The sequence below is a fragment of the Kogia breviceps genome, chromosome 8 (assembly GCF_026419965.1).
Source record: "Kogia breviceps isolate mKogBre1 chromosome 8, mKogBre1 haplotype 1, whole genome shotgun sequence".
NCBI lineage: Eukaryota > Metazoa > Chordata > Mammalia > Artiodactyla > Physeteridae > Kogia > Kogia breviceps.
In genome coordinates, this window is record NC_081317.1 from 81,476,802 (window position 1) to 81,503,980 (window position 27,179).

At 41.9% G+C, this 27,179-nt stretch overlaps 1 protein-coding gene across 1 annotated transcript; it reads right to left on the reverse strand.

Annotated features, from left to right (window-relative positions):
• Positions 1 to 19,025: 19,025 nt before the first annotated feature.
• On the reverse strand, positions 19,026 to 25,261 carry RFK (riboflavin kinase). Its single transcript, XM_059071219.2, has 4 exons — positions 24,769 to 25,261; positions 23,688 to 23,839; positions 21,709 to 21,811; positions 19,026 to 20,940 (listed from the first exon to the last, which is right to left on the reverse strand). Exons 1-4 carry the CDS (start codon positions 24,848 to 24,850, stop codon positions 20,810 to 20,812), a joined length of 468 nt encoding a protein of 155 aa, XP_058927202.1. The 5' UTR covers positions 24,851 to 25,261; the 3' UTR covers positions 19,026 to 20,809.
• Positions 25,262 to 27,179: the final 1,918 nt, after the last annotated feature.

Below are 27,179 nucleotides of genomic sequence, written 5' to 3' on the forward strand. Positions count from 1 at the left end.
TCTGTTTATTCACTTCTGTGGCCCTAGTGACCAACTCACTACATGGTACAAAGGCCATTCATTTATTTACAGGAACGAAAATCATTGCACGTGGGTGTCTTCTGAGCTAAGAGTAGAAGTCAGAACTAGGTCCCGTGGTCACATTTAGCTGTAAGGAAGGCTTGAAAACAAGTATTTGGTAAAAGGATATGAGGTTATCATGAAGGGCTTAGCACAATCATGACTTATCTTCTGGGGCTTTGCCACCCATTATACAAGGTTTCCCACATCCAGAAAGAGGAGGGTAGGACAGGATAGCTGTTAGATAGCCTGACAGAAAGACCTCTCACTCTAACAAAGTGTTCATTGATAAGAACTGATCCTAGGCTTCAAGGGAAGTGATATAAGCCTTATTAAACTACTAAATGAGAAAAATATATGTTTGCAAAACAGAGAATTATAACCAATACAACAGCAGAACCAGACTGAAGTCAGGAGGATTATCATCCCTCTGACTAAGTTATTGTTTTCAGTGAAGGCACTTTGGTGGCTAGGAGTGTGATTCTGGACCTGATAAGCTGACCCTTAAACAACATGGGTTTGAAGTGCACAGGTCTACTTACAAGCAGGTATTTTTCAATAGTAAATACTACACTACTACCTGATTGATTGAATCCCCAGATGCGGAGGAACCACAGATCCGGAGGGCCGACTATAAACTGTATCCAGATTAACCCTCAGTGTTATTTAGGGGTCAACTATAAATTCTGCTGTATCCTTTAGGCTGCTTTTAGTTATACATGATAGAAAAGTCAACCCAAACTGGCTAAATACAAAAGGAATTTATCAGCTCACCTAATCAAAAAGTCTAGGGCTAGGGGATGAAATCAGGTATTGCTGGAAATGGGGCTCAAACCATGGCATCACGTATGGGTTTCTCTCCATCTCTTGCCTGTCTTTTGCTATATTGGCTCCATCCTCCCTGGAGGTCTCCCTCACTTTGACAGGATGATGGCCTGCAGTGCCAGACTTAGAATTCTCATGGGTCCACGTCCAATAGGAAAAAGGCCCTACCTCTGACCCACATCTCAGCAAACACTTATGTGGTATCTCATTGGCTCAGAAGAGACATTTGCCAGTTTCCAGGTGTAAACACTCCCACTGTGGCCAATTTCAAGCTTCAAATGTGATGTCAATTAATGTGCAGTTGGAAGAAATGTAAAAGGAACCATTACATAGTATTTCTATCACACAGATACATTAGACATCAATAACCTCAAGAACACAGCTAATATTAAAACGTAAAACACAAAATCAGTTTTGCTTGTTACCTGTGTTTTTAATATAACTTCTTTAGTAGAAAGTCTTATAACCTAATTTTTAAATAACAGCTGTGTCTAACAACTGCTTCACAAGATTCCTGACAAATTAACAGCTGGGTTTCATAAGCTGGGACAAGCCAACTTCAACATACCACCCTTCCACTCTTTTTTAGGTAGAAGCTTTTCCTCTGTGATTGTTTTCTTTCTCTCAATAACAAATATCCAGAATTTCCTGTCTTTTATTTTCCACAAGTTCCCCCACTCCAATGCTCTCAGAAGACAACAAAATAATAATAAAACTATTATTATCATGCTCATTTCCACCAGCAATCAAAGAAAAACAAATTTAATCAATAATGTCTTAGTGGGCTTCCCTGGTGGCACAAGTGGTTAAGAATTCGCCTGCCAATGCAGGAGACACAGTTTCGAGCCCTGAAGATCCCACATGCCGTGGAGCAACTAAGCCCACGCGCCACAACTACTGAGCCTGCGCTCTAGAGCCCGCGAACCACAACTACTGAAGCCCGCGTGCCTGGACCCTGTGGTCTGCAACAAGAGAAGCCACCGCAATGAGAAGCCTGCGCACCGCAACGAAAAGTAGCCCCCGCTCACCGCAACTACAGAAAGCCCGCGCACAGCAACAAAAACCCAGTGCAGCCAAAAATAAATAAATTAATTTAAAAATAATAATAATGTCTTAGCACACTAAGACATTAAGAACACTAAGACTCTTTTAATTATAGCACACAATTCTGGAATTCCATCTACTGCCACCTGTAGTGACATGGACAATTTCATGTATTACTTGGTATAGGGTAAGCGAATGTAATCATTTTTTATTACTGCGTAACAAACTGCCACCAATTTAGCATCTTAAATAGCATCCATTTATTATCTCATAATTTTATAAGTCAGAGGTCCAGGTAGGCTTGACTGGGTTCTCTGCTTAGGGCCTAACAAGGTCAAAATCAAGGTGTCAACGAGGCTGGCTCTTACCTGGAGGTTCTGGAAAAGAATTGTTTTCCCAGGTATTCAGGTTGCTGACAGAATCCAGTTTCGCGTGGCTGTAGCACTGAGGTTCCTGCTTTCTTTTCTGGGTGTAGGTCCGGGCCGCTCAGCTCCTAGAGGCCACTCTCTAGTCATGCGCATGCCCTCCCCCAGCACCCTCCTTCAAAGTCAACTTCCGTGCATTGAATCCTTCTCAGGCTCTGAATCTTTCTGATGGTTCCTCTTGCTACCAGCTGGAGAAAACTTTGCATTTAAAAGGCTCCTGTGATTCCATTAGGCCCACCTGGAGAATCTCCCTTTGGCTATAGTGTAACAATCACAGGCATGATATCTCATCATATTCAAGGTCCTGGGGATTAGAGTGAGAAATCTTGAGGGGTTATTTTAGGATACTATAACCAATAAAACTCTTTTGGAAATCAGTTTAGCAAAATATGTCGAGTCGTTTCAATGCGTGTTCTAGCTGAATTCACCAGTTCCTTGCTAGGAAATATTATAAACAGAACCAAAGCATTAAAAACAAATCATTGTGTTGGGCTTCCCTGGTGGCACAGTGGTTGAGAATCCGCCTGCCGATGCAGGAGACACGGGTTCGTGCCCTGGTCCGGGAGGATCCCACATGCCGCGGAGCGACTGAGCCCGTGAGCCATGGCCGCTGAGCCTGCGCGTCCGGAGCCTGTGCTCCGCAACGGGAGAGGCCACAACAGTGAGAGGCCCGCATACCGCAAAAAAAAAAAAAAAAAAATCATTGTGTTTATAAGTTAAAACTACAACACTCTAAAAGTAAGCTTCCAAAGACTATACAAAATACGCTACAATAGTTACATATAATAAGATATAAAAGTGTATGTATACTACCATTTCATGTGTACTTCTGAAATTAAAAATCTATGTGGATTATGCAAGCCGAACTGTAAAAAGCAAAGATAAACAACATTATCTGCCCCCAAAGAGCTTAATACTGAGGTGTAAAAACAAATATGTGTACAAATAACTACAAAATGAGGGAGAATGCAAGCAGTGCAATAATTCGGGGGGAAAAAACCCAATAAAACCATTGGAACACAGAGACCGCTAGACAAAACAAATCGCATCTACATACCTTTTGGGGGAGAAATGTTGAGGGAAATATTTAGGAGAATAAAAGGATCTGCAGAGCTCAGTAACATTGGACAGTAAGTCTCTATCTCGACTTTCCTATGGCCTGTAAAACGACAAGCACTTTTCACATAAACTTGAAATCACAGGTCAATTTCAGCTGTAACTAATAAAGCATATCAGTCCTCCAGCCAACCTGGGCCCTCTGAAGTTAGTAGAGGGAAGGCAAACGTATAGCAAGCAGCCAATGTCTTGGGTCTTCTCTCCCTGCATCAAGCCAATGTCTTCTCTCCCTGCATCATTTCCCCCTTCTTGAGATCTTGTTTCTCAAGTCACCAATGAACCTAAGAAATGGTCAAGTTCCACAAACATCAAAAGACATTGGCTCAAGTGCCAGCTTGACAAACTATGGCCTCACTTCAGTTTCAATAGTTACATCTCATTCTGTCCATTCACAAACTATCCCTAAGTATAAAGCTCTTTTAAAAAAAAATCTTTGTGGGTGATGCTCTGATTAGATTCACCTTTCCTGTATTCAGTTTTATAAAGATGGTTTGGCATGACAGAAATATCATGAATTTAAGAGTTAAAGACTCCTGAGATGAAATTTCAGTCCTGACCCTTTCTTGTGTGGAATCTTTGGCAAGTTACTAAACTTCTCTGATTCTCTACTATGTGTAGGAAACTTGAACTCCAGACCTCCCAAGGTTGCTATGAGAACAAAAGAGATCACATATGCAATGCACTGGATATAAAGAAGGGGCTCTAAAGATGCTAGCTACCCATCCCCCCACCCCCTCCCACCACTTCCTCCCATATTGTTTCAGCAGCAGTGAAAGCTTCTTAATAGTCTTCCCTCCCAGGAACCTGTATCTTGAAAGGATCTGTGAAGTAAGATTGTGATGGAGAGAAAAGTAGACTTAACTCACCCTTTACACTTAATCTGGAAGCAAAGACACACCTGCTCAGCACTTGTTAACAAGGCTTCTTCTCATCAAAGCAAATAGGCTTGAATGAGTGGCTTTAAGTAACTAGATCATTAAACTGGCTTTTCTTACTTGATTTCTCAACAGATAGAGAAAAACAGAAGATTGTTTTTTCTGAAAGCTGAACAGTGATTTCCTCCAAAACCAGGAGAAAATAAAACTCATTCTTCACTGAAGTGATATATTTTGGTTAAAGGGCCATATATTCCATAACTGGCCAAGTGCTTGACGTCTAAGGAAAACTGTTTCTCTCCCCACAGCTTTCCACTCTCTAAAAAGCAAATACAGTCGTCCCCCGCCCCCCACCGAAGCAGAAGTTTCTTAATAGAAATCCTATTTATACCTTGACTGTCCAAAAGAATCCATGCTTCTACAGTAAAGCACCGCTCTCCTCCCAAGTCTTGAAAAACTCAAATGTTAAGGCTTTGGCTCCGAAGCTATGAGTGACCTTAGCAGTGTGATGGGAACGTTGGAAAAAGAAGGGTGACAGCAACCCAGTCCTTCTCTAGGTCCCTTTCACTTTGAAACCATATACAAAAACCCTTAGGATACAGGATTGGAACATGGCCTGAGAAGAGAGTCAGGAAAGCGGGCCCATCTGAACTGTCGAATTGAAAACTCAGGGAGGGGGCTTCCCTGGTGGCGCAGTGGTTGAGAGTCCGCCTGCCGATGCAGGGGACACGGGTTTGTGCCCCGGTCCGGGAAGATCCCACATGCCGTGGAGCGGCTGGGCCCGTGAGCCATGGCCGCTGAGCCTGTGCGTCCGGAGCCTGTGCTCCGCAACGGGAGAGGCCACAACAGTGAGAGGCCTGCGTACCGCAAAAAAAAAAAAAAGAAAACTCAGGGAGGCCCCTTTTGCCTCCTCTGGCCTTAAATGGCTGAGCTTAGGACCATGATATAGATGTCATGCTTCTCCACTCAGCCAAGCAGCAGCAGCCTGGATTTCAGACGTCAGATTGGAAAGGGAGCTGTGAAACAGGACAGGCAGAGGCAGGAGATCAGCAAGTCAGACACCTAGGTGGAAGCAAGTAAAAACCACAGTCTGGGTGCTGCAAGATTGCCAAAAGATGGTACTTGGTCTGGGTTCCAGACAGTCTCAGGCCGGCAGCCTTATAAAGGTGGCTTGAGCAGTATGTTCAGTATTGATCTGTTCCTGGAACAAAGGAACACAGAAACCTAATCAAATTGCTAATCAAGAAGTGACTGGGCAAAGATAGAATCCTGGGCAAAGATAGAATCCTCGACAAAGGAGTTTTCAGCCGGACTTTGTGATACTTATCCTTGGGCTATAAAGGGATCAGTGAGGGATCTTTGTGACTCTTGCTCCAGGATTATCCAAGAACAACGTCTCTTCTCTCTCCCTCTTTCTTGGCCCGGGATTGGAATTTTTATTCCCCATGATCCCTTTGGCCAAAGTCCATGCTGAGTCCTTCACTGCCTTTGTAACTTCCTTTGCAGCACAGCTGTATAACATCTGGATAATTTCTCTGTCCTGTTTTTCTGTTGATTTTCACTCTTAAAGAGCTGTTTGCTGTTTGCCTGTCAAATCAATTTCATCCCTTGTAGGTGGATTTCTGTTGGCCTTAAACAGACTTGCCTCCTAACATTTGCTTGTGAGGATTAAAGGAGATAATGCATGTGAAAGGCTGTGGTAAACCCTAAGGTGTTTCACCAATGTTATTTGCCCATTCACCTGTAGTCCATCCTAAGAAGGCATGCTACTTATACTGTGGAAACTGGGAGAAAGCAAACAATACTCTCAGGCCAAACATCTGGGTGTGGTTTCTCAGAAAACTAGTTGGGTCAGTCAGAGGCAGCTACATAATTTGTGGAGCTCAGCATAAAAATTACAAAAGAATTTCAAGATGGTGGCAGCAGAGCATTGAAACTAAGCCTGAGGCCCTGCTAAGAATCAGGCCCTGTGCGACTGCCCAGAGAGCATAGCCATGAAGCTAAACATGACTTCAGTATATTCAGAACAACGTGAGGCTTGCAAAATGCATCCACTACTGCATCTACCTCCACCTGCAAATGGGTCAAAGAATTTAGATACAAAAGGTGGTAGCTTTTGTATCTAAGCTTTGGGGAAAAGGGATAAGAAGCTCTTTAAGATCTACAAAACATGTGGATATAAGGAAAACACTTGAAGAAGATGTCAAGATATGGAAGAGGAAGAATTTCTTTTCAGAATGAAAAGCGGAGGGACTTCCCTGGTAGTCCAGTGGTTAAGACTCCACGCTTCCAATGCAGGGGGCGCGAGTTTGACCCCTGGTCGGGGAATTAAGATCCCACAAGCCACAGGTGGTATATCCAAAAAAAAAGAAGAAGAAAAGAAAAGAGTAAAAAGCTTAACTGAAAGACAACTGGTCTTCAAGTCAGGATACCTTCATTTCCATCTAAGCTCTCTGAGACACTGGCCAAGTCATTGGAGATGATGTCAGGGGCTGTGCTTTGTATGTCGTAAACTTGTGAATTGCACAACAATTAAAGCATAAACTTTACTGTTGCCATTTTCAAGGGTAGTTCTTGACCTTTTTAGAAAAGGGTCCCCACCTATGTGCAGCTCTATATGCCCTCCAAGGTAACAGGTGGGGAGGGCTTTATGTTCTCCCATATCAACCTCTCTTTTTTTCCTTCTCTAGTTTCTACCGCCTCTGGGCTAAAAAGGAAAACAAACCACCCTGTCAATTTGTTAATTTTATGTGTAACCTGCGAGGATGTCTTTGCCCTGCTCTAAAGGGCAGAGGGGAGGGAAGAAGGGCTGGACATATTCACCCAGCCTGACCTTCCTTGGGTTGTGATATCAGAGCTCTGTTTACATGGCTGAAGGACTGGGAGTTTGGGAACGGAGGGAGGGTACCACATGGATGATTCAGGAGGCTACACCACCTCCCTGCTCTTATTTTCCTGCTGGCTTGTCAGCTGCTCTGAGCAGCAAAGAGAGATGAAATCTGTAAAGTTCTTCTCTGTCATTTGGTGCCATCTGTTTCCTTTCTTATTCCTTTCCTGAAAACTTTTTTTCAACAAACACAATAAAATAGACAACAGAGGATATCTACAAGAACAAATTCATCTTTCCTCAAGTGTAAATTTGCGGCATCTGCAGAAAAGTCTCCTGTGTTGCTGTTCTTTCCTCCACATCTTGAAGGTAATGGAAAAAAATGAAGGGACGTGATGCTCCCTTATTTACTGCATTTGGGTGAGGTAGACAGTTCATGATTCCTGACATAGAAATGTGTTCAACACATATTTACTATGGACCGAAAATATACCAGGTACCTCATGGGGCTGATGGAGATCAAGTCAAATAAATTGGAAGTTCTTTGGGAGACTGTATGTTCCTCAAACGTTATCTTATTTTACTTTGTATCCTTAACGCACTACAGAGGGCTAAAACACAGTAATTGTTCCATAAATATCTGTGGAATGCCTCTTTGCCCATAGAAATGGTTGTCTTCAGCTGAAAAACACTAGACTCTCTGCATCTGGGAAAGTTTGCTGTGTCCTTACAGTTACAATGTTATCTTTAGCCAGGGGATGAAATAACCACTTTACAGCAATAATTAGCATTTATCAAGTATCAATACATACCGTTTTTCAAATACTATGAGAACCACTTCGCATGGATCAACTTATTTAATCCTTTTAACAACCCGATAACTATTATGATCTTTGTTTTACGGGTAAGACTCTAAGCCACAGAAAGGTATAAAATAACTTGCCCAAATCTACACAGAAACTGACTCCACAGACCTTGTTTCTAATCTCCCAAACTACAGCTGCCTAATCCTTCCAGAACCAAACACAAGAAGAGCAAATTAAAACAGGGGCTTTCGAACTTCTTTTGACTGTGATCCACAATAAAAAAAAAAAAAAAAAATTTAGGGACTTCCCTGGTGGCACAGTGGTTAAGAATCCACCTGCCAATTCAGGGGACACAGGTTCGATCCCTGGTCTGGGAAGATCCCACATGCCGCAGAGCACCTAAGTCTGTGCGCCACAACTACTGAGCCTGCACTCTAGAGCCTGCAAGCCACAACTACTGAGCCCTCGTGCCACGACTACTGAAGCCTGTGCACCTGGAGCCCGTGCTCTGCAACAAGAGAAGCCACTGCAATGAGAAGCCTGCGCACCACGATGAAGAGTAGCCCCTGTTCGCTGCAACTAGAGAAAGCCCCGTGCACAGCAACGAAGACCCAACACAGCCAAAAATAAATAAAATAGATAAATTTATAAAAAATAGATACATAAATAAAATATGTTTTAAAAAAATTTATACCAACACCTCTATAAAACTAAAGGAAAAGTGTCATTACATTTTTTCCATCATATTCTACTTTTTTTTTGAAGCTTACTATCATCCATTAATTTGATTTCGTAATGCATAGCTTAAAAAATTCTGGGTTAGGGCTTCCCTGGTGGCTCAGTGGTTGAGAGTCTGCCTGTCGAAGCAGAGGACATGGGTTCGTGCCCCGGTCAGGGAAGATCCCACATGCAGTGGAGCACCTGGGCCCGTGAGCCATGGCCGCTGAGCCTGCGCGTCCAGAGCCTGTGCTCCGTAACGGGAGAGGCCACAACAGTGAGAGGCCCGCATACCGGAAAAAAAAAAAAAAAAAAAAAAAAACACCTCTGGGTTAGGGAAAAAAAATCAGGCTTACCTGGCTGACCCTGGGCTTGCTGTGCTTAAAGCCGATTCTCTGAATTTTCTCTACTGGGGCAATTAAATTGCAATGACTCTGGTGCATCCAAGCCCCCTTTAGGCCCCTCAGACCCTGAACTTCTGGAAACCCTTCCTCTGGCCACCTCCTGTGTTATGTCACCGCTCCAGCCTGCCATCTTGGATGGAGTCTCTTTCAAGAGACTCAAGATGGGAAGCATGCACCTTTGCCCCTTTCGCTCTCCCCTCCGAGGATGACAGTGCCACCTTCTCTCTGCTCTGTGGTCTAAGGCCAATCCAGCTACAGCTTCTCATACAATTCTTATGTCCCACCTCCCAACTAAGGGCACACAAGCTCTCTGTTGGATACACTTGAAGAAGATACAGACAGAGTACACTGCTATTTATCTCCAAAGATCTCTTCTTCCTCCTCTCTTCAACTCCACTCCCCTATAAGCAAAAGGGGTGTGGTGGGCAGAACACTTTCACATTCTCTTAGCATGACCTGGATTTCCTAGGATTTAATATTGGAATATGGGGGATTTTGCATCATCTTTTACAGAGATCTTTCCCCTTAGCAGTCTCTTCCAAAAGTATGAAGAAAAGAAAGGCCTCGTGTTCACATCATTTTACAGATGGATGGGCTACAGGTAAGTGGAGGGAAAGGGAAGAGAATAAGCAAAGGCTTGGAGTCTGGAATAAGCAATCAGAGTTTAGGGATTACTAGGGAACGTGAGCTTGCCGTGGAGGGTCCTTGTATGATGGGACTCTACTGGGAGCAAGAGATGGATGTCAATGGAATCACAACAAGTGGCCCAAGGAGCTTGCCAGGGCCTTAGGCCCTCATCCTAGGCACCCTCCCCTGACATTAGTTGACTCTCCTGGTCCAGTCTATGAACTGGATCCTTGGCAGTTCTCAGTTCATCCAGACTCAGAGAGACCTTGTTCCTGTCCACAGCATGCCAGGTTGATTAAGACTTATGTTTGTGAACTTTCTGCCTTTTTACTACCTCAACTAAAAGTTTGATCTCAGCTTTGCTAACTCTATCCTGTGCCTAAAACACTCCAGCTAGTAGAGGCAAGAGCCAAGCAAAGGGTAAGCTGCCATGTCCTGCAAAAGCTGTTAATCGGTGGGGCTGGGGATTGTCCTCACTCACTACACCACCACCCACAGCTCCCAGGGTCCCATATACACAACTCCTCCAGGGCTGGGAGGCTAAGCCTGAGTCTACTAAGATTGTTTCCCTCCTGTAATGGGTGAAGACCTGGATTCCACACCCAGCTCTGAAATTTTCTGCCAACACAGTTCAAGTCGGTCTGAGTTTACCTTTGACTTTTGGTTTCTTCATCTGAAGTGTAGTTACAACAACATCTAGCAGGATGTCTCAGACTTCTGGTGAGGAGCAATGAAGTGATGTGAATAAAGACAAATTGAATCTCCTACTGGTACAACCACTAAAATTTACCACTGGGAAGTATTCAATAGATGAAATGGAGAGAACGTAATCACTCCCATCTTGAATCTCTATAGTGAAACATGGGGACATACTCTTCTTTTGAATGTGTTCAATGTGTACCTAGTTATCTGTACTTGACTTTTAATATTGTATTCTTACAAAGAACATGATCTCCTTCGTGTAGTTAAGCTGTTTTGGTGATATTTCATATTAGCTATTCCTTTGCAAGACTGTCTAAAAAGGAATGAAGAAAATAAACTTTCAAAAGGGGCAGAGAATCCAAGATAACACTTCCTTCTGTCCTCTAAATCTTCAGAAAAATACTCAAACTAAATCAATAGGAAACAGCGAGAATAGGTCTAGCTGGTCAGGCGAAGAGCCAGGGAAAATCCTGCTTTTGAAATATGGTGGAAATCTCAGAATATTATAGTATTACTGTTTGTCAGGTTCAGGAGATAGATTTGCAAACAAAACAAAACACTTCATTTGACAGAAGTACAGTCATGGATGGGGAGCCTTTAATTCATTTGAAACACAAGCAAATAATCTGTAAGCAAAACAACTCCCTGGGCAACGTTAGAAAATATTTTGAAGGCTCAGAGAGGCCTAAAAGGACCCTGAGATTAACCTGGAATTCCTATGAGTGACTCATAAATAGTTAGAAGCAGGTATTTGTTTACATGGAGCCAAGGAGAACCCATACCCCAGAATCCTCCCGAAGCCCCAGAGGGAGTGACTCTTCTAGGATTTATATCCATCTGCTTCCAGAAAAGTGCTTGCAGTGCATCTTTTATGTATACAGATGAAATTGTTGACATGGAAATAGAGGACGTGAACCCTGAGGGAGGAGGATGTAAGTAGGTTAATCAATCCAAGCAGAAATTTAAGTATTTCTTAGCAATGGAGGCCTTTAATCAAACGTAGTCTTCACCAGACAGTTAAGAGTGCTGCCTTAAAGTAAGGAGGGTGGGAAGGGGCAGAGGTCCCCTTGCCTGCCCATTGCCCATGGCACTTCTATGAGGCTCAAAAGCAGTTTGGAGAACATTTTGAAAATCAGGGTTCTAGATGATTATAGCTACTGTGATTTAACATTAGCCCTGAGCTTCCAGCAAATCAAGATAAAAAGGGAGATACTATGGATCACTTTTTCTTCCTTCAGTAAAAGAAAACCAAATGTTCTATCAGTCTCTCTGGAACATTCTAACTTAATATAAGGAATGCTTTTTGGAGTGGCTGAAGGAGTGGATGGATAGCATATACTCAGAAGATCATAATTTCCTTCAGAATTAGGTAATGGTAGTGGATATTTGTCTTCTTTTTTTTTAATGCCCAGTTTTGGAACCCCTTCCTTCTGTTTAGGGAATTTATTTCCCACTGCATGAACTTTGATAGAAAAGCTTCTCTCAAAGAAGCTGAAATAGCCAGGTACTCAGTATTCCAGCCCCTCTTGCAGCTAACACATGGGCATATGACTGAAGCTTGGCCAATCAGATGCTAATCATATAAAGATTCGTTTCCAGGGCAACAGGGCCAGCCAGCAGTTTGGAGGACAAGGTTCTGCTGGCGTTTGATGGGAATGTGGGGCCTCCCTACTCAGCAGCAGTGGCACTGCCCTTGATGAACTAGCTCTGTGCAGTCATTCTGGCTCTGGTTCCAGGTCCCCTTTGCTCAGAGTTCCCCTTTTCTTACCCAGTTTCCAGCTTTCCCATCTATCCCCTGAGCAACCCATCATTCTTCCAGTAAATTCCTTTCTACCCTAAATCAGCCAGAATCCATTTGTTACTTGCAAACAGATTCCCAGCTGAAATGGTAACTATGAGGCTTAGGTCTGCTATGGGAAATACAAAAGATGATACAGTGCAGTTGTGTTCAACTTAAGAAAATTCAGCTATATAGGTTCGTTGGACAAGAGCATGAGAGAGAAAAGTAAGATTCTTTTATTTGCTCAGTTATCCTTGCTTGTTCAAACTCAACCAAGGCCCCTACTATCCCAGAATAAGGAGGCCATGGCCAAAATGCAAAGAGACACAGAAGAATTAAATCTTAGGTTTGAGTTACAAAAGACCCAGGTTTTAGCAATTTAAAGATAAGAAGTTTTCTGGGATTTCCCTGGCGGTCCAGTGGTTAAGACCTTGCGCTTCCACTGCAGGGGCACGGGTTGAATCCCTGGTCAGAGAACCAAGATCCCACATGGTGCACAGCCAAAAAAAAAAAAAAGTTTCATGGGTCTTTATGACTTCTGTATCTGCCTTTTGGCCATGCTTGCTGACTTTACAACCTAACCCCTTCCTAAGATGAGGCTCCACTATACACAGCAGTAGTGAGCACTCAAGACTCTCAACTATACAGGCACTGGCAACCACTTCTTTCCTACATACCCCTCAGCAGCTCTGCTCACCCCATTGTCCAGGGTAACCCAGGGAACTAGTGTTGGTTTACAGCATTGACCTTAAGAAATTCTATTAACACCAATACCCTGGAGGCATTTCATATCTAGCTCCAAAGAGAAATATTATAAACATTTTATAGATGAATAGATGATGCCTTTGTATCTTCTTCACTCCCAGTTCAACTGCTCACACCTGTTTCCATTAGAGAGAGAGAAAAGAGAAGAGAGGGGAGAAGATGGGGGGTGGGGGCGGAGCATGAAAGAGAGGGAAAGGGAGAAGAGGAGAGGGAAGGAAGAGGTCATCTACTTTATTTCACATCAGGGTTCCTGTCTTAGTCTGTTCAGGCTGCTATTAAAAAAATACCATAGATTGCATGACTTAGAAACAACAGAAATTTATTTCTCACAGTTCTGGAGGCTGGAAGTCTGAGATCACGGAGCCAGCATGGTCCAGTTCTGTTGAGAGCCCTCTTTCAGGTTGCAAGACTGCCAACTTCTCATTATACCCTCAAGTAGTGGAAAGAAAGTGAGAGAGTTCGCTGGGGGTCCTTTTATAAGGGCACTAATCCCATTGATGAGGGCTCCACCCTCATGACCTAATTACCTCCCAAAGGCTCCACATGCTAATATATTGGGTATTAGGACTTCAACATATCAATTTGGGGGGGACAAAAAATTTAGTTCCTATCCAGTGTTGGCATCTTGTGATCACCTACTCCTCACAACTAGAAGAGTAAACATTTAAAATTCACCTGGACACTCCAGATTTGAAGATACCAATACCACTTTAAACCCATCACTATCGGGCTTCCCTGGTGGCGCAGTGGTTGAGAGTCCGCCTGCCAATGCAGGGGACGCGGGTTCATGCCCCGGTCCAGGAGGATCCCGCATGCCGCGGAGCAGCTGGGCCCGTGAGCCATGGCCGCTGAGCCTGCGCATCCGGAGCCTGTGCTCTGCGGCGGGAGAGGCCACAACAGCAAGAGGCCCGTGTACCGCAAAAAAAAAAAAAACAACCGTAACTATCTTCCTTCAGTGTTAACACCTGTGCTTCAAAATTGTGTGCACATGAATTGCATAAAACCTGCATAGTAACTGGGAAAAAGGTTACTACTTCTCTATGTGCTAATAAAGAATGAAAAAAAGAGCTCTTTTCACTCAGGAGTTGGCAAACTGTGGGTCTATGGGCCAAATCCAACCTCCTGCCTTACTAAATAAAAATTTGAAACATGGCCATGTCCATTAACATATTGTCCATGGTTGCTTTTTCGATATGGCAAAGCCTTAAGAATTTTCTGTCTGGCCCTTTACAAAAGTTTGTCAACCTTCTCTGGCTAACAGCGAAAGCCCAAAGTGTGGTCTGTGACTGCTACTGGCCTATGAACTGTCTCTTAATGAAATTGAGAGTATTTAGAATCCCTTACAGCATTTTGACATTGTCAAGACATCCAAGTGTGTGATTATTTTTCTAGTAATTTTTATTGTATTTTTTTTGGGGGGGGTTATTCAAACAGAAAGTCACAAAAATTAAAATCATCCTCATCAGTTTGTATTTTTTTAATTATCAGTTCACGAAGGATTAGAAATAAAAAATTCAGGAAGTCACAATTTTTCTGTGAGAAAAATATGTTAATATCTATCATAATGACTGTAACGAGCCCTTAACAGATAACAAAACTCACCCCTCGAGGCTTCATCCATGGCATAGATTTTGCCTTGGAGAATAAAATGGAGCTAAGGAAGGCAGAGCCAGGTTTAAAAATTATTTGGCCCACAAGCTGGGTCCCCAGTGAAGCTTTCTCTAATTCTGTTGCTGTATTAAGGCCCCAATATCCAAGATATATTTATTTCTAATTAATGCACAATTATATACAGAGCACTTTCTATACATAGGTGCTGGAGGAATTAAAATACAGTTCAAGGCTTCCAGAAGTTTACACTCTAGGTGAAAGAGCTTAAGATGATTATAAACATATGAGACACTGGAGTTTGTGGGAAGCTGCTATAAAGAGACTATTGTGGGGACTTCCCTTGTGGTCCAGTGGGTAAGACTCCACGCTGCCAATGCAGGGAGCCTGGGTTTGATAACTGGTTGGGGAGCTAGATCCTGCATGCACGCCGCAACTAAGAAGTCCGCATGCCGAAACTAAGACCCAATGCAGCCAAAATAAATAAATAATTTCTTTATAAAAAATAAGAAAGAGGGCTTCCCTGGTGGCGCAGTGGTTGAGAGTCCGCCTGCCGATGCAGGGGACACGGGTTCGTGCCCCGGTCCGGGAAGATCCCACTTGCCGCGGAGCGGCTGGGCCCCGTGAGCCATGGCCGCTGAGCCTGCGCGTCCGGAGCCTGTGCTCTGCAACGGGAGAGGCCACAACAGTGAGAGGCCTACGTACCACAAAAAAAAAAAAAAAAAAAGAGAGAGAGACTATTGTTGGTTGGTATATGAATTCAAATATTCACAAATGCCGTTTAAATATATCCACCTCCCTTCTGTTAAATGCCCTTCAACCTAACTTAATAATGTAATCCATTGAGACCTCTAAGGGAAGGTGACTGTGTACAGGACTGTGATCAGGAGAGCTGAGCAGAGATGCCAAATGCCAGACAGCTCACTCCCTTTCCAAGGGGCTGGCTTCCACATGCTGGCAGGTAAACCTGTAGTGGGGGTGGGGGGGTGAGCTTTAGACTTAAAATGCTCATAAAGGAAATAATGGCTGAATATAAATGAGAAATTAGAAAAAGAGCAAACTAAGTAGAAGAAAAGAGTATCATATACATAGTATCCACGAAGCTGAGAAACAATTTAAACTATATGTTAGTTCTATTTTCATGAAATGTGGTCCGTGCATTTTCAGATAAAGTACCTAAAAATTAAAGCAATTGTTAATCTGAAAAAAGCACAGTAAATATATTATTTCTCCTGTATTTCCTTTTTTTTTTTTTTTTGGATCTTCTATATGTCTAATACAATAGTCACTAGGCACATGTGGCTATTTAATTACTGGAGAGTGAAGAAATGGAACATTATCACGATAGCAGAAAGTTCTATTGAACAGCATGCTTTATAATGTGTGCATTACTTTTTCCAGATTACTAGTTGAACTCACTGAATTTAGAGGTACTTTATTCAAAAAAGTGTTTGTAAATTGAAGAAAAACATACTGAGCATGTAATTTGAAAATATAATACATTGCTTAAAAATGTTTATCCTGGGACTTCCCTGGTGGCACAGTGGTTAAGAATCCGCCTGCCAATGCAGGGGACATAGGTTCAAGCCCTGGTCCAGGAAGATCCCACATGCCACGGAGCAACTAAGCCCGTGTACCACATCTACTGAGCCCGTGAGTCACAACTACTGAAGCCTACGTTTCTAGAGCCCATGCTACATAACATGAGAAGCCACTGTAATGAGAAACCCTCGCACCACCACAAAGAGTAGCCCCTGCTTACCGCAACTAGAGAAAGCCCGTGCGCAGCAATGAAGACCCAACGCAGCCATAAATAAATTTATGTTTTTTTAAAAGTTTATCCTAAGTTTCACAACTTTTTAACACCCTCCAAACATAATTTAACTTTCTAAAGGCTAATTTTTATTTTCATCAGGATATACCTGCACATAGTTTAAGGAATCAAATTATTTAACAAGACATAGTAAGAAAAAGAAATATTGTTTGCTCCCATCACATACCATTTCCCACTCCTTAGAAGCAAGCAATTTCAACCCTTTCAGTTATTTAATATGTTTTCTCCCTGTCTCTAAGGGAGATGCTTATACTGCTGCTTCCTATGTTTTCAGGTTAGGTATCTACCTATTCATTTCCCACTAACGGAGGATGAGCATTTCTTTCCCAAACTCTTCCCATCACTGCCCCTGCACACTTCCCTCCTCCTCATCCTTCCAATAAATGTATTTTGCTTCACAAAACTTCAGTGCTGTAATTCTTGACTGTGTAAATGATATTCACAGCCAAGCTATACAGAACATCATTTGCCTTATTTGAATGTGTACAAGTAGGTATAAAGCTTGATGGATTTTCACAAACGAGCACATTATGCAACCATCACCCAGATCTAGACAGGACAGTGAGACGGAAGCACCCAACAGCCTTCATAGTCCTCCTGTCACCCCTGTCCTCTAGAACCACTCTGACCATTTTTGCTATAGCTTTGCCTGTTCTTACAATTTATATAGAATCACAGTGTGTACTCATTTTTTTAAAAATTTATTTTATTTATTTATTTTTGGCTGCATTGGGTCTTTGTTGTTGTGCATGGGCTTTTCTCTGGTTGCGGCGAGCGGGGGCTTTTTTTCTTTTTTAGGGGGGCTACTCTGTTGTGGTGCACGGGTTTCTCATTGTGATGGCTTTCTTGTTGTGGAGCAAGGGCTCTAGGCGCACAGGCTTCAGGAGTTGTGGCTCACAGGCTCAGTAGTTATGATGCCTGGGCTTAGCTGCTCCGTGGCATGTTGGATCTTCCAGGACCAGGGCTCAAACCCGTGTCCCCTGCATTGGCAGGCGGATTCTTAACCACTGTGCTACCAGGGAAGCCCAGTGTGTACTCATTTTTGTCTGGCTTCTTTTGCTATTCTTTTTCTAGCTTGAGATCAAAGCTTAGATTATTGAACTTTCTTTTCTATGTATTTAAAGCTATAATTCTTGATAACATTAGTTATATCCTATAAACTTTTACACGTTGCATATTATCATTCATTTCAACACAGATTTCCATTGTGATATTTTTGTATTTTAAAAATACTGATTTTTCTCCATCAGTTGTGATATGTTCCTTACACCAATCCTTAGAAATCTGTTGAGACATTTTATATATCCTGGACAACAGCTGCAGTTGAGGTCATCACCTGATTAGTTGATAATAGTCATTTCCCAAGATCCATTAAGTTTCTGTACAGTCTGAACAGATGTTAGGAGCCTTTACCCTAAATCTTCGTGGGTTTTTTTTTGCTTGTTTTCTTTATTTTTAATGATGGCACTTGGCAATTTCCCCAGAGATGTAGCACTGACTTGCTTTACTATTCTGGCTTCTACTTGGCCCTTGTTTCAGTCAGGGAACCAAAGTGGGGATTCTGTCAGTTGTCAGGTATGTCTATCCCAAATACACACTCAGGAACAGGGAAAGTAAGCACAAGGGTAAGTCCAAGAACGGAGCTGCCTGTGACACAAGCTAGGGCTCAACGTCCATGTATGACCTGACCCAAAAGGAAGCCAACTGTCAAAGAAATGTTAAGTCACAGCCATATTACAAAAAGCATGGGAAGCGAATTTGGAGTAAATAGACAATAGGCATATGAGAGCAGTCACAGATTGTCAGATCTCACAGCTCACCAACTGTGTCTAACTTGCACTTATCCTGTCCACTGAGCTTTAAATTTCAATTATTTTTTTCATCAATATAAATTCTATTTTGACAATTCTTAAATCTGCCCGATTTTTTATAGAACCTTATTTCCCCATTTTTGATACTCTTATTTCTTTACACATATTATAGTGATTTCAAGTTCTGTACCTGATAATCCCCATTATCTGTCATCTTTGTAGAGCTTATTCTGTAATTTATTTCTGCTAACTCTTGCTTATGATGGCATCTCTTTCTATAGGGTAGATTTATTTCCTAGCTCAGCCCCAGAAGGTCAGATTGGTTCTCCTCTATCAGCCTCCATCCATTTTCCAGCTAAGAGGAGAACAGGAAAAGGCTAGCACTTTCACCAGGGAAGCAGAACTGTCCTCATAAACTCCAAGTAGACTTCTGCTTACATCTCCCTGATCAGAACCGTGTTACAGCCCTAACTGCAAGGCTTTAAGCCTCCATAATTGAGAGCACTGGTGATGAAGTGTTGAAAGAGCCCCTGTGAGTTTCTCCATGTAGTAGAGACAGGCAAGAATCCCAAGTCACTCACTGCGAGGGGGTTGGTGGCACAAGTCATGAGGGTTACAAAACGCTGTTTTGGAGCAGGGGTTATGGAAGGGTACTCAGACCTAACCTACAAGGGCCGTTAAAGGCAAGGCCTCTGTGTGTAGAACCACTACTGCTGGCCAGGGTCTCCCTGTAGCTGCTGCCTGTAACTCACTATTCAGGGCCTCTAACACACCTTACAGTAACCAGTAACCATCAACCAACAAATCAGGAATTTATATAGACAAAGCAAAAGATTCAAACTGACACAAAAAAGGAAGAAACATCACTTGGTCAAGATTTATTTCAAGGCCTGAAAACACTGAATAATCGAAAATGGCCCTACTGCAATTTCTTATAATATATAAATACTTTATATATAAAACTTTAAAAAATGTAGACACTATTAACTAACTCCTAAACCACACACTATAGGCTTTTCAAAAGCAATAGTTATTTAAAATGTAAGGTGACAATATCCAAGAATTTTCACACTTAATGAGGACACAATCAGTCGCAAGCTACTCAAACACACATCTTTTTTACACTTTCCATGTTTGTTTTTAACTTTGTTTACAGAACCACTGATAATTGAGACTTCTTTCAAGTATAGGATTTCTAACATTAAATTACATTTTCTAAGTATTTCTTTAAAGAAATGAAAAAGACAGATACATTGTTTGCCATAAATTCATACACCAAAAAGACAAAACAATCCAACTGAATTTATTCCTGCTTCCCCCTTCTCCAACATTAGCTTTAGATGTTCTTCTAAATATTATATAAACAGTTTTGTTAAAATCAGTTCTCATTTATGCAGATTAGGGGAAAATGGTTTTATAATGAGTTATCTTTAAAATTATCTTCTAGATAGCACTCTTTAGCCTTAAATTACATTGTGCTCACACAACTACAACAGTCTGCATTTGCTCAGGAACATACAGTCACATTAGAAACAAATAACTTTGTATTTCATAGCTTAGTTGGCTCTTAGTTTCCCTAGGGGGGGGAAACAAGTATTTTGTGTTGTTGAAGAAACTGGTGTATATAAATGAAATGCTAGGTGTTCGTTTAAACTTTGAGGAAACCTACAGATGAACCTTTGGGTGTTTTTTCTAAAATGCAAGAGATATGCACTTAATCACTGTTCATATAGTGAAGTGATGGGATGGCAGATACAGACACAGATGAAACTCTACATTTTGTAAATGTAAAGTTGGATATTCTAAATGGAAGAACTGACACTGACAATTGTTTACAGGAAACAAAGGTTAAGAAAAATGTTGAAGAATATCTACTCTTAAAAAGAGAGAAGTGTTATACAACACAAAAATGAGAAACTAGAGATTCGAAAAACACTCATTTTACTGTTTTAAAAGAAAAACAAAAAATTAATAGGGAGAGAGCCCAGACCAATTAGAACTGAGGCAACTGTAACAAAAATGGAACACAGTACAATGATTTGAGCCCTTAAGGGAAATGACTAAAATGAAATTTCACAAGTCTTCATGTCTATAGTAATATATAAATGCACAAAATATCAAAAATACAAAGTCTGGATTCTTCCCCTTAGGTTTGCAATAAACTGTCAAACGTCTGCTTAATATAGTTATTTTTATGAGCCTTCTGATTAGCAGAGCATGCTATACAGGTACATGCATGCTAGAATTTTACCATGAGAATTATAGTTCTCATCTCAAATTAGTGACCTGCCTGTTACCCATATTTATATATATTTCATTTCCATTCTAAAACACTTAAGACCTTTCTAGTGGTCCATTTTAATCAACATATTACATAAAAAAGAAACTTGATTCTTAAGATTAACTTTTTTAGAACTGTAACATGATAGGTTTTATTGAACAGTTGGAACATAATATGGTAACTACATTGTACTGTTTAATTCACAGCTGTAGGAAAATGTTTGATTTTTAAAACACAACCGAGACTGCAGAGTTATGAGCAGTAAAATATTAGAAAACAGTGAATGAATAAATGCTTTTCCTTCAGTGGCCATTCATTATTTTGCTTTTAGGAACCTGGAAGAAATTGTCTTCTTTGAGTTTCAAATGTTCTGGTAAATCTAGTCGTTTCTTAGCTTCCTCAATATCACCTTGAATTGCTGAAATAAGTGACTCTGTGGAGAGAATATACCAGGTAAAGATAACTAAAAACTGCTGCTGTGCTTTTTTTAACTACTCCTTTGTTCTGCTTCTCCTAAAATCTCATAGGCTGGCAGTGTTCCTGGCACAGGGTAGATGCCCAATGTTTGTTTCATCCTTTCTTCTAGACTTAAGTAAAAGTCAATAGTACACAAAAGATGTCCCTAATCTTCTCGCAATTACTTAGAGAAAGGCATTAGCAGAAAGGTACATGGCATATACTAAATGGAAGAAACAAATACTATCAATTCTCTTCAGTATTTACACTTGTAAAAGAAACTCTACATTAGAATTTAAACTATCACACTACACTAACATACTTATTTGTTTTAAATGTTCCGATTTACTGCTTCTTACACCAACTACTGCTAAGCATCCATTATTCATCACAGTATTAACGCTTACTTGTTCCTTAAAATATGAAAAGGAAACAAATATTTCATTAACTTCTTACTGTTGGAGAGAGCCAGCCTGCTGGGTTTGAATCTAGGCTCCATCACTTACTATGCTACCCCGGGCAAATTACTTAACCTCTCTGTGCCAATTTCTTCACCTGCAAAATCAGCAAAGTAACTCCTCATGTGGGTGTTGTGGGGATAAAGTGAGTTGATTCATGTAAGGCTCTTAAAGCAGTGCCTAGCATATTAAATGCTCAAATATTATCTGTCTGGCCATGATTACTATTAGGAGAAGCAGCAGAAGTAGCTGCAGTAATATTTAAGAAGATCTAAATAAGAACTTACCTAAAGAATCAAAGTTCTTTTCTGGTCTGAGGTAGCCGACAATGGCCACGTTGAGAATTTCCCCATAGAAGTCCTCTTTGAAAGTATGCATGATATGAGTTTCCTACATTCAAGAGATGTTAAAATTGAATTTATCTTTATCTTTATGGTGAGGTAATTTAAATGAAACAATCAACCCTCCTTAAAATTTTAAAGACAAGTTAAAATCTAAGTGCAGTATTTCCTGAATTCTTCCATTGCTCCTGTTCCTTGACCTTGTACCATTATAACTGAGTAACGTAGATGCTATCCCACAAATCTGGTGTGATTTGCTGTTTTTAGAAAAAGCTAACATACACCAAGTAATTAAGAGTCTTATCAAGGTAAAAAAGTGAGCAAATACAGCAGAGGGAATGAGCAAAGAAACTCTTCTTCAAAAGATACCATTCCATTAAGCGAATTTAAAAAAAAAGGCAACACAGTGGAAGAAGACATTTGTCATACATAGTTCCAACAAAAGAATTAGATCCAGAATATATTAAGAACTTCTTTAAGTCAGTAAGACAGATAATCCATTTTTTTTAAAAGGGATAAAGACTTGAATAGGCACATCATGTATGTCTGTTATCAGCAAAGAAAAGGAAAAAGAAAAACTCTTATGAACCTCCTACCAATGGAAAACTGAGTTTCTCCTAACTACAGAAGGACCTCCAAGGCACTCCTTAACTGGCTCTACAGTAAGAGTTCTGTTATCTGAGTAGCTAATAAGGAAAAATTAGTCATGGGATAGCCTCCCCTCCCCTTCATTTCCTCTCTCATTCCAGAGAAAAATATTTTGCCTTCTTTCACTGATTATTTTCTTTATCAATTCCAACACACCCTTAATCCTGAAAAATAAGAGGAACACTGAGCACAATGTTAAGTAGTTCTGGGCCACTTCTACTGCTTATACCAGCACTTTTCTAAAAACTCGTCAAAGAGGATGAAATTTACATCAACTATAACCATTTGTGCCACATACTTGAGCTGACCCAAAGATTCAGCCACACCTAGCAGATTAAGCACTTAAGCTGTGTAGGTCTTCTGTTCATAAGAACAGAAGAATTACACATACCCTCAAAGGGGTTTAAAAAGAGGAAAAAAAGCATCACCTTGCAATTTTATCAGAAAGCACCATCCACGGCGTAAGCAGTTCTACATTAACAGGGTGACCAAATAATTAAAGAGTAAATGACCTACATTAACTGGTGAACTCAACTTTATTTCACTTTTATTTCTAATAAAGGTAAACACATGGGCAGGTTATAAAAGTTAATTATTGTAGTTTTGGTTTGTGATTCCACTTTCTATTTTCTCCATACTTTAAAAGATAAATGCATAAAAATTTATTAATCTATGTTATTGGGTACACAATGATGTAACTTGTGAGTTTTGGTATACTATTAAGTTCATATAAATTCAAAACAGACTTTTATAAATTTAGGATGTTAAATGCAGTCCCCATGGTAACCACAAAGAAAATATCTATAGAAAATAAACAAAAGGAAATAAGAAAGGGATAAAAATGTGTCACTATAAAATAAAGTCAACTAAACAAAAAAGGCAGTAATGGAGGAACTTACAAAAAAGCTATAAAGCATACAAAAAACAAATAGCAAAACATCAAAAGTCTCTATCAATAATTACTTTAAATGTAAATGGATTAAACTCTCCAATCAAAAGGCAGAGATTAGCAGAATGGTTCAAAAACACAAGATCCACGTATACCCCCTTTATAAGAGACTCACTTTAGATCCAAAGACACAGATAATCTTGAAAGTGAAAAGGATGGAAAAGTTATTCCATTCAAATAGTAACTAAACTCCTCACTTTTAAACCTGTCAACTAAATTCTCATATTTGGATTATGTTGTGATCACCACTGATGAGTTCTACCTGTGTATTACTCTAAATCATCATCCCATTCTGTTTACAGGGTGAAACACAATTCTTAAATCTTACCATGGACTTTTTTGTATTCTTGTAGTATGGGTTCCATCCTATGCTCACCACCATCTTATGGACGTCTCCACTTCCAACACTGGCCCAACCATAATATATGCCAGTGGATACATCAGCTGGAAGATTATCTACTACTTGTTCAGGAAAGTTAGCTAAACAACAGAAAAAATATGCTAATATTTAGAGTTTCATATTCAATATTTAGAAAATTCACATGTAAGGCTAGGCTAAATCATTACCCTCACAAGATTCCTAGGACTCTAACTACAATTATTAATCCCATCATTCCATACTCTGGCTAGAATTTCTTTCTCCTCTTCATACGGATTGGTTAGGAAAAAAGGTACCAGATTATATATGTATAAGTTACCAGGTTATGGTAAGTGTACCAAAACACGTGAACTCTCACAGTAGAAGAAAACAGGTACATGAACAGCTGGGGTTTTTTATAGCCCTGGTCCTTCTTAAGGAGGTTCCGCATCCCTTGAAAAGATTTCTATTTTCGAAATATACATGCCTAGGTCCCAAACGCAAAGAGTGCTTTAATAGGTCTAGGTGCAGCCCTGGAATGTATTTTTAAGGAAAAATTAAGCATACCTTCAGGTCCTGACTACTAAAACTAAATAATGCAGACCAAAAAAGATACCTGGTTCTCATTCAACTGCCTGTGTCATCATTTGGACACAACCTACTAACGTATTTAAAGAACGAAAGGCTTACAGCTGGCTTGAGAATTTAGCCTATCTGACCGCATTACATTTTCTAAAGAGAAAGACGCGCGCCACACTTGGCAGGTTTATCACGGCTGGATAGGGAGGCGGGAAAGAGGGCTCCCGAAACTCAGCCCCGGCTTCCTGCCCTCACCACCCCCCAAGCCGGTGAGCTCGGAGCCACGGGCAAGAACGCGCTGCATCACTCCGACCAAAGGTCGTCAGCCTCAACAAAGCGGGAGTGGGGAGGACGGGAACGTCACCTCTGCCCGTAGCCCCAGCACCCGGCCCGGAGCTCCCCGGCTGACGTCCCCGCTCTCAGGTGACCCGGCCCAGCGTGGGTGGGGGACTCCGCGCCCTCCCGCGCTCACCTGTAGGGATGCCCAGCTGCTTGGAGCCGCGACCGAAGCCCCGCACCACCTGGCCGCGGCAGAAGTACGGCAGGTGCCTCATGACGCCGTCCGCTCGGGGTGCGGACTGCGGTCCAGTCCGCGCGTCCGGCGGAGCCGCCGTCGAGGTGGTGCTCGGACGCCCCGGACCAGCCGTGGGACACGGGCGGGAGCTCCGCAGGCCGGCTGGCCGGGCGAGCGTACAGGCGTACAACTGGCCGAACGGCGCGGACGACACGCCACAGCGAGACGCTCACGCTACTGACCAAACAGAAGGTGCCGGGTGCCTCCGACGCTGCGTCTGCGCTCCGGAACGCCGGCGACCGCGGAAGTGCGGCTGTGGGCGGGGAGCGGAGCGGGGGCGGGCCGGCTTGGGAGGGCCCCTTAGCCCACAGAGCTCCACGGGCCTACGCACTCTGCCCAGGCCGAGCGCCCCGGCGCTCGTACGGCTTCCGTAGCCCCGCCCCCAACGCGCTCCGCCCCCAACGTAGCCTGGGCGGGGTCGGTTCTCCCTTCTTTGGTATCTCTCGCTTCCGGGGCGGTGGGAACCGAGGCGCGGGCAAGTTTTTCAGCCGGTGGCGTGTGAAAGCACTGTCCTCACTCTTAGACACTCCAAAGTGTTTCTTTCCCCTTTTTCCTTTTCATTATGATCCTGATGCCGAGACGAGATGTTCTTTAGCTCCTTGAAAACTGCTAGGTTGCTCGTCATTCATCACTCACTCACTTTTTAAAGATTTATTAAACCTCCAAAATTCCACCTCTTCATAGAAGCTTTTCACGACTAGCTACGGGAAGTGGACCTCCTCTCCCCCAGACCAGTTGACCATGGTCTGAAGTTGTATCAGTATGAAAGCTCCATGGGAGCGGGTCCTGGTCTGTAACGCTGCAATCCCAGTGACTAGTGGAAGGTTACAGTGATGCAATTTTTTTGAGCAGGGAAGCGGCTGCCTACCCTCCATCTTCCGGTCTCCTAGGGAACTTAATAAATTTGATGTAAGACTTGATCTCTACTGCAATGGAAATTTGTGGGCCTTCTGACCCTTGGAACTGTGAACATTACCTCGGGAAATAGTTCCAGGGTCACTCACAAGATATATCCTCTTGTCTTGTTCTTGAGAAAGAGGTTTTAATTCTTCTCTTTTGCCTTTCTCTACAAATGTGTGTGAAATTCTGTCCAGCCTTTGCAGTCATTATCCTTTTACCTTAACTCTGATAGTGCTTACCCGGTGTTCAAATTATGTTCTTTATTGGTACCAAAGGGGTTGAGAAATGGAATATTTCCAGTCATATCGGTAAACAAAGGAAGTCACGGTCATTAGCGATGTAGCCCTCCAGTATGAGCTGGTGAGCCCTGAGGAAACTCAGGATGTGAAAACACAGGATACTGGCCCCAGATAAGTGAGGTGCACATCAAAGGAATGATTTCAATGAGCCCAGACTCTTGCATCTTCCCACACATAGAAAGATACTAAATTCCTTAACTTGGATACCTGGTTTTCTTTAATTAACAATAATCTTTTGATGTTCCTGACTACCTGCCCTTTGTTGCAAAACTTCTATATAACCTGGCTTCCCCCATTGCCTCTTCTGAGCTGTTCTCTCAGGGTTACTTGAGATGCTGCCTCCCGGGCTTGAAGTCCTAAAAATTCCTGCTGAATAAAACATAACTCTCAACTTTTAGGTTGTGGGTAATTGTTTAGTTGGCACGGTCTTTGTTGGTAAGACTGTGTTATTTCCCTAATACTAGTATAGCGCCTGGCTTATAGCAAACTCTCGGAAAGTTTCTGCAGAAAGAATGAATTAACGAGCCCAGCATGTGCCAAGCACAATGCAAGGTGCTGGGGGAACAAAGGTGTCTGAGACAAAGTCCTGGCCCTCAGGAGACTCAGCTTAGTGGGGGAGACCTATTGGGAAGCCTGAGAACATAGATAGCATTCTATGCTATTAATAGGCCAATGAAGTCCTGACAAAGTGCTTGGAAAGCTGCTAGAGGGAGCAGTCCTCAATAAAAGGCATTTTGTATAGTTAATGGTTAAGTGCACAGGTGCTAGAGCTAGATAAGCCAGGGTTTGATTGCAGGCTTTGCCTCATTGGGCAAAGTACCCTGTCTGAATCTGCGTCCTTATGAACGAAATGGGCATGTCAATAATTTTGTGGGGTTTGAGTGAGATATTGTATCTACTGCACTTCAATTGCCTGGCCTGGTGTAAAAAATTCAGTAGCAGCAACAACATCAGGAGCACCCTTATCCATGATACACCAAATAAAACCCTGGAGATGAGCGCCTGGGGAAGCATACGCGATGGGCCTACTCCTCCCACATTACAAGGAGGTGTGACAATTAAATGAGGTAAAATAATAGGTCATGGGGGACAAATGAGGAGTGGTCTTAA

Coding starts and splice junctions, on each gene's coding strand:
- RFK (XM_059071219.2), bottom strand. CDS start 24,850: ATGAGGCACCTGCCGTACTTCTGCCGCGGCCAGGTGGTGCGGGGCTTC. Junction 23,840..24,768: donor GCAGCTGGGCATCCCTACAG/GTGAGCGCGGGA, acceptor TCTGTTGTTTAG/CTAACTTTCCTGAACAAGTA. Junction 20,941..21,708: donor AAAGAACTTTGATTCTTTAG/GTAAGTTCTTAT, acceptor TTCTCTCCACAG/AGTCACTTATTTCAGCAATT.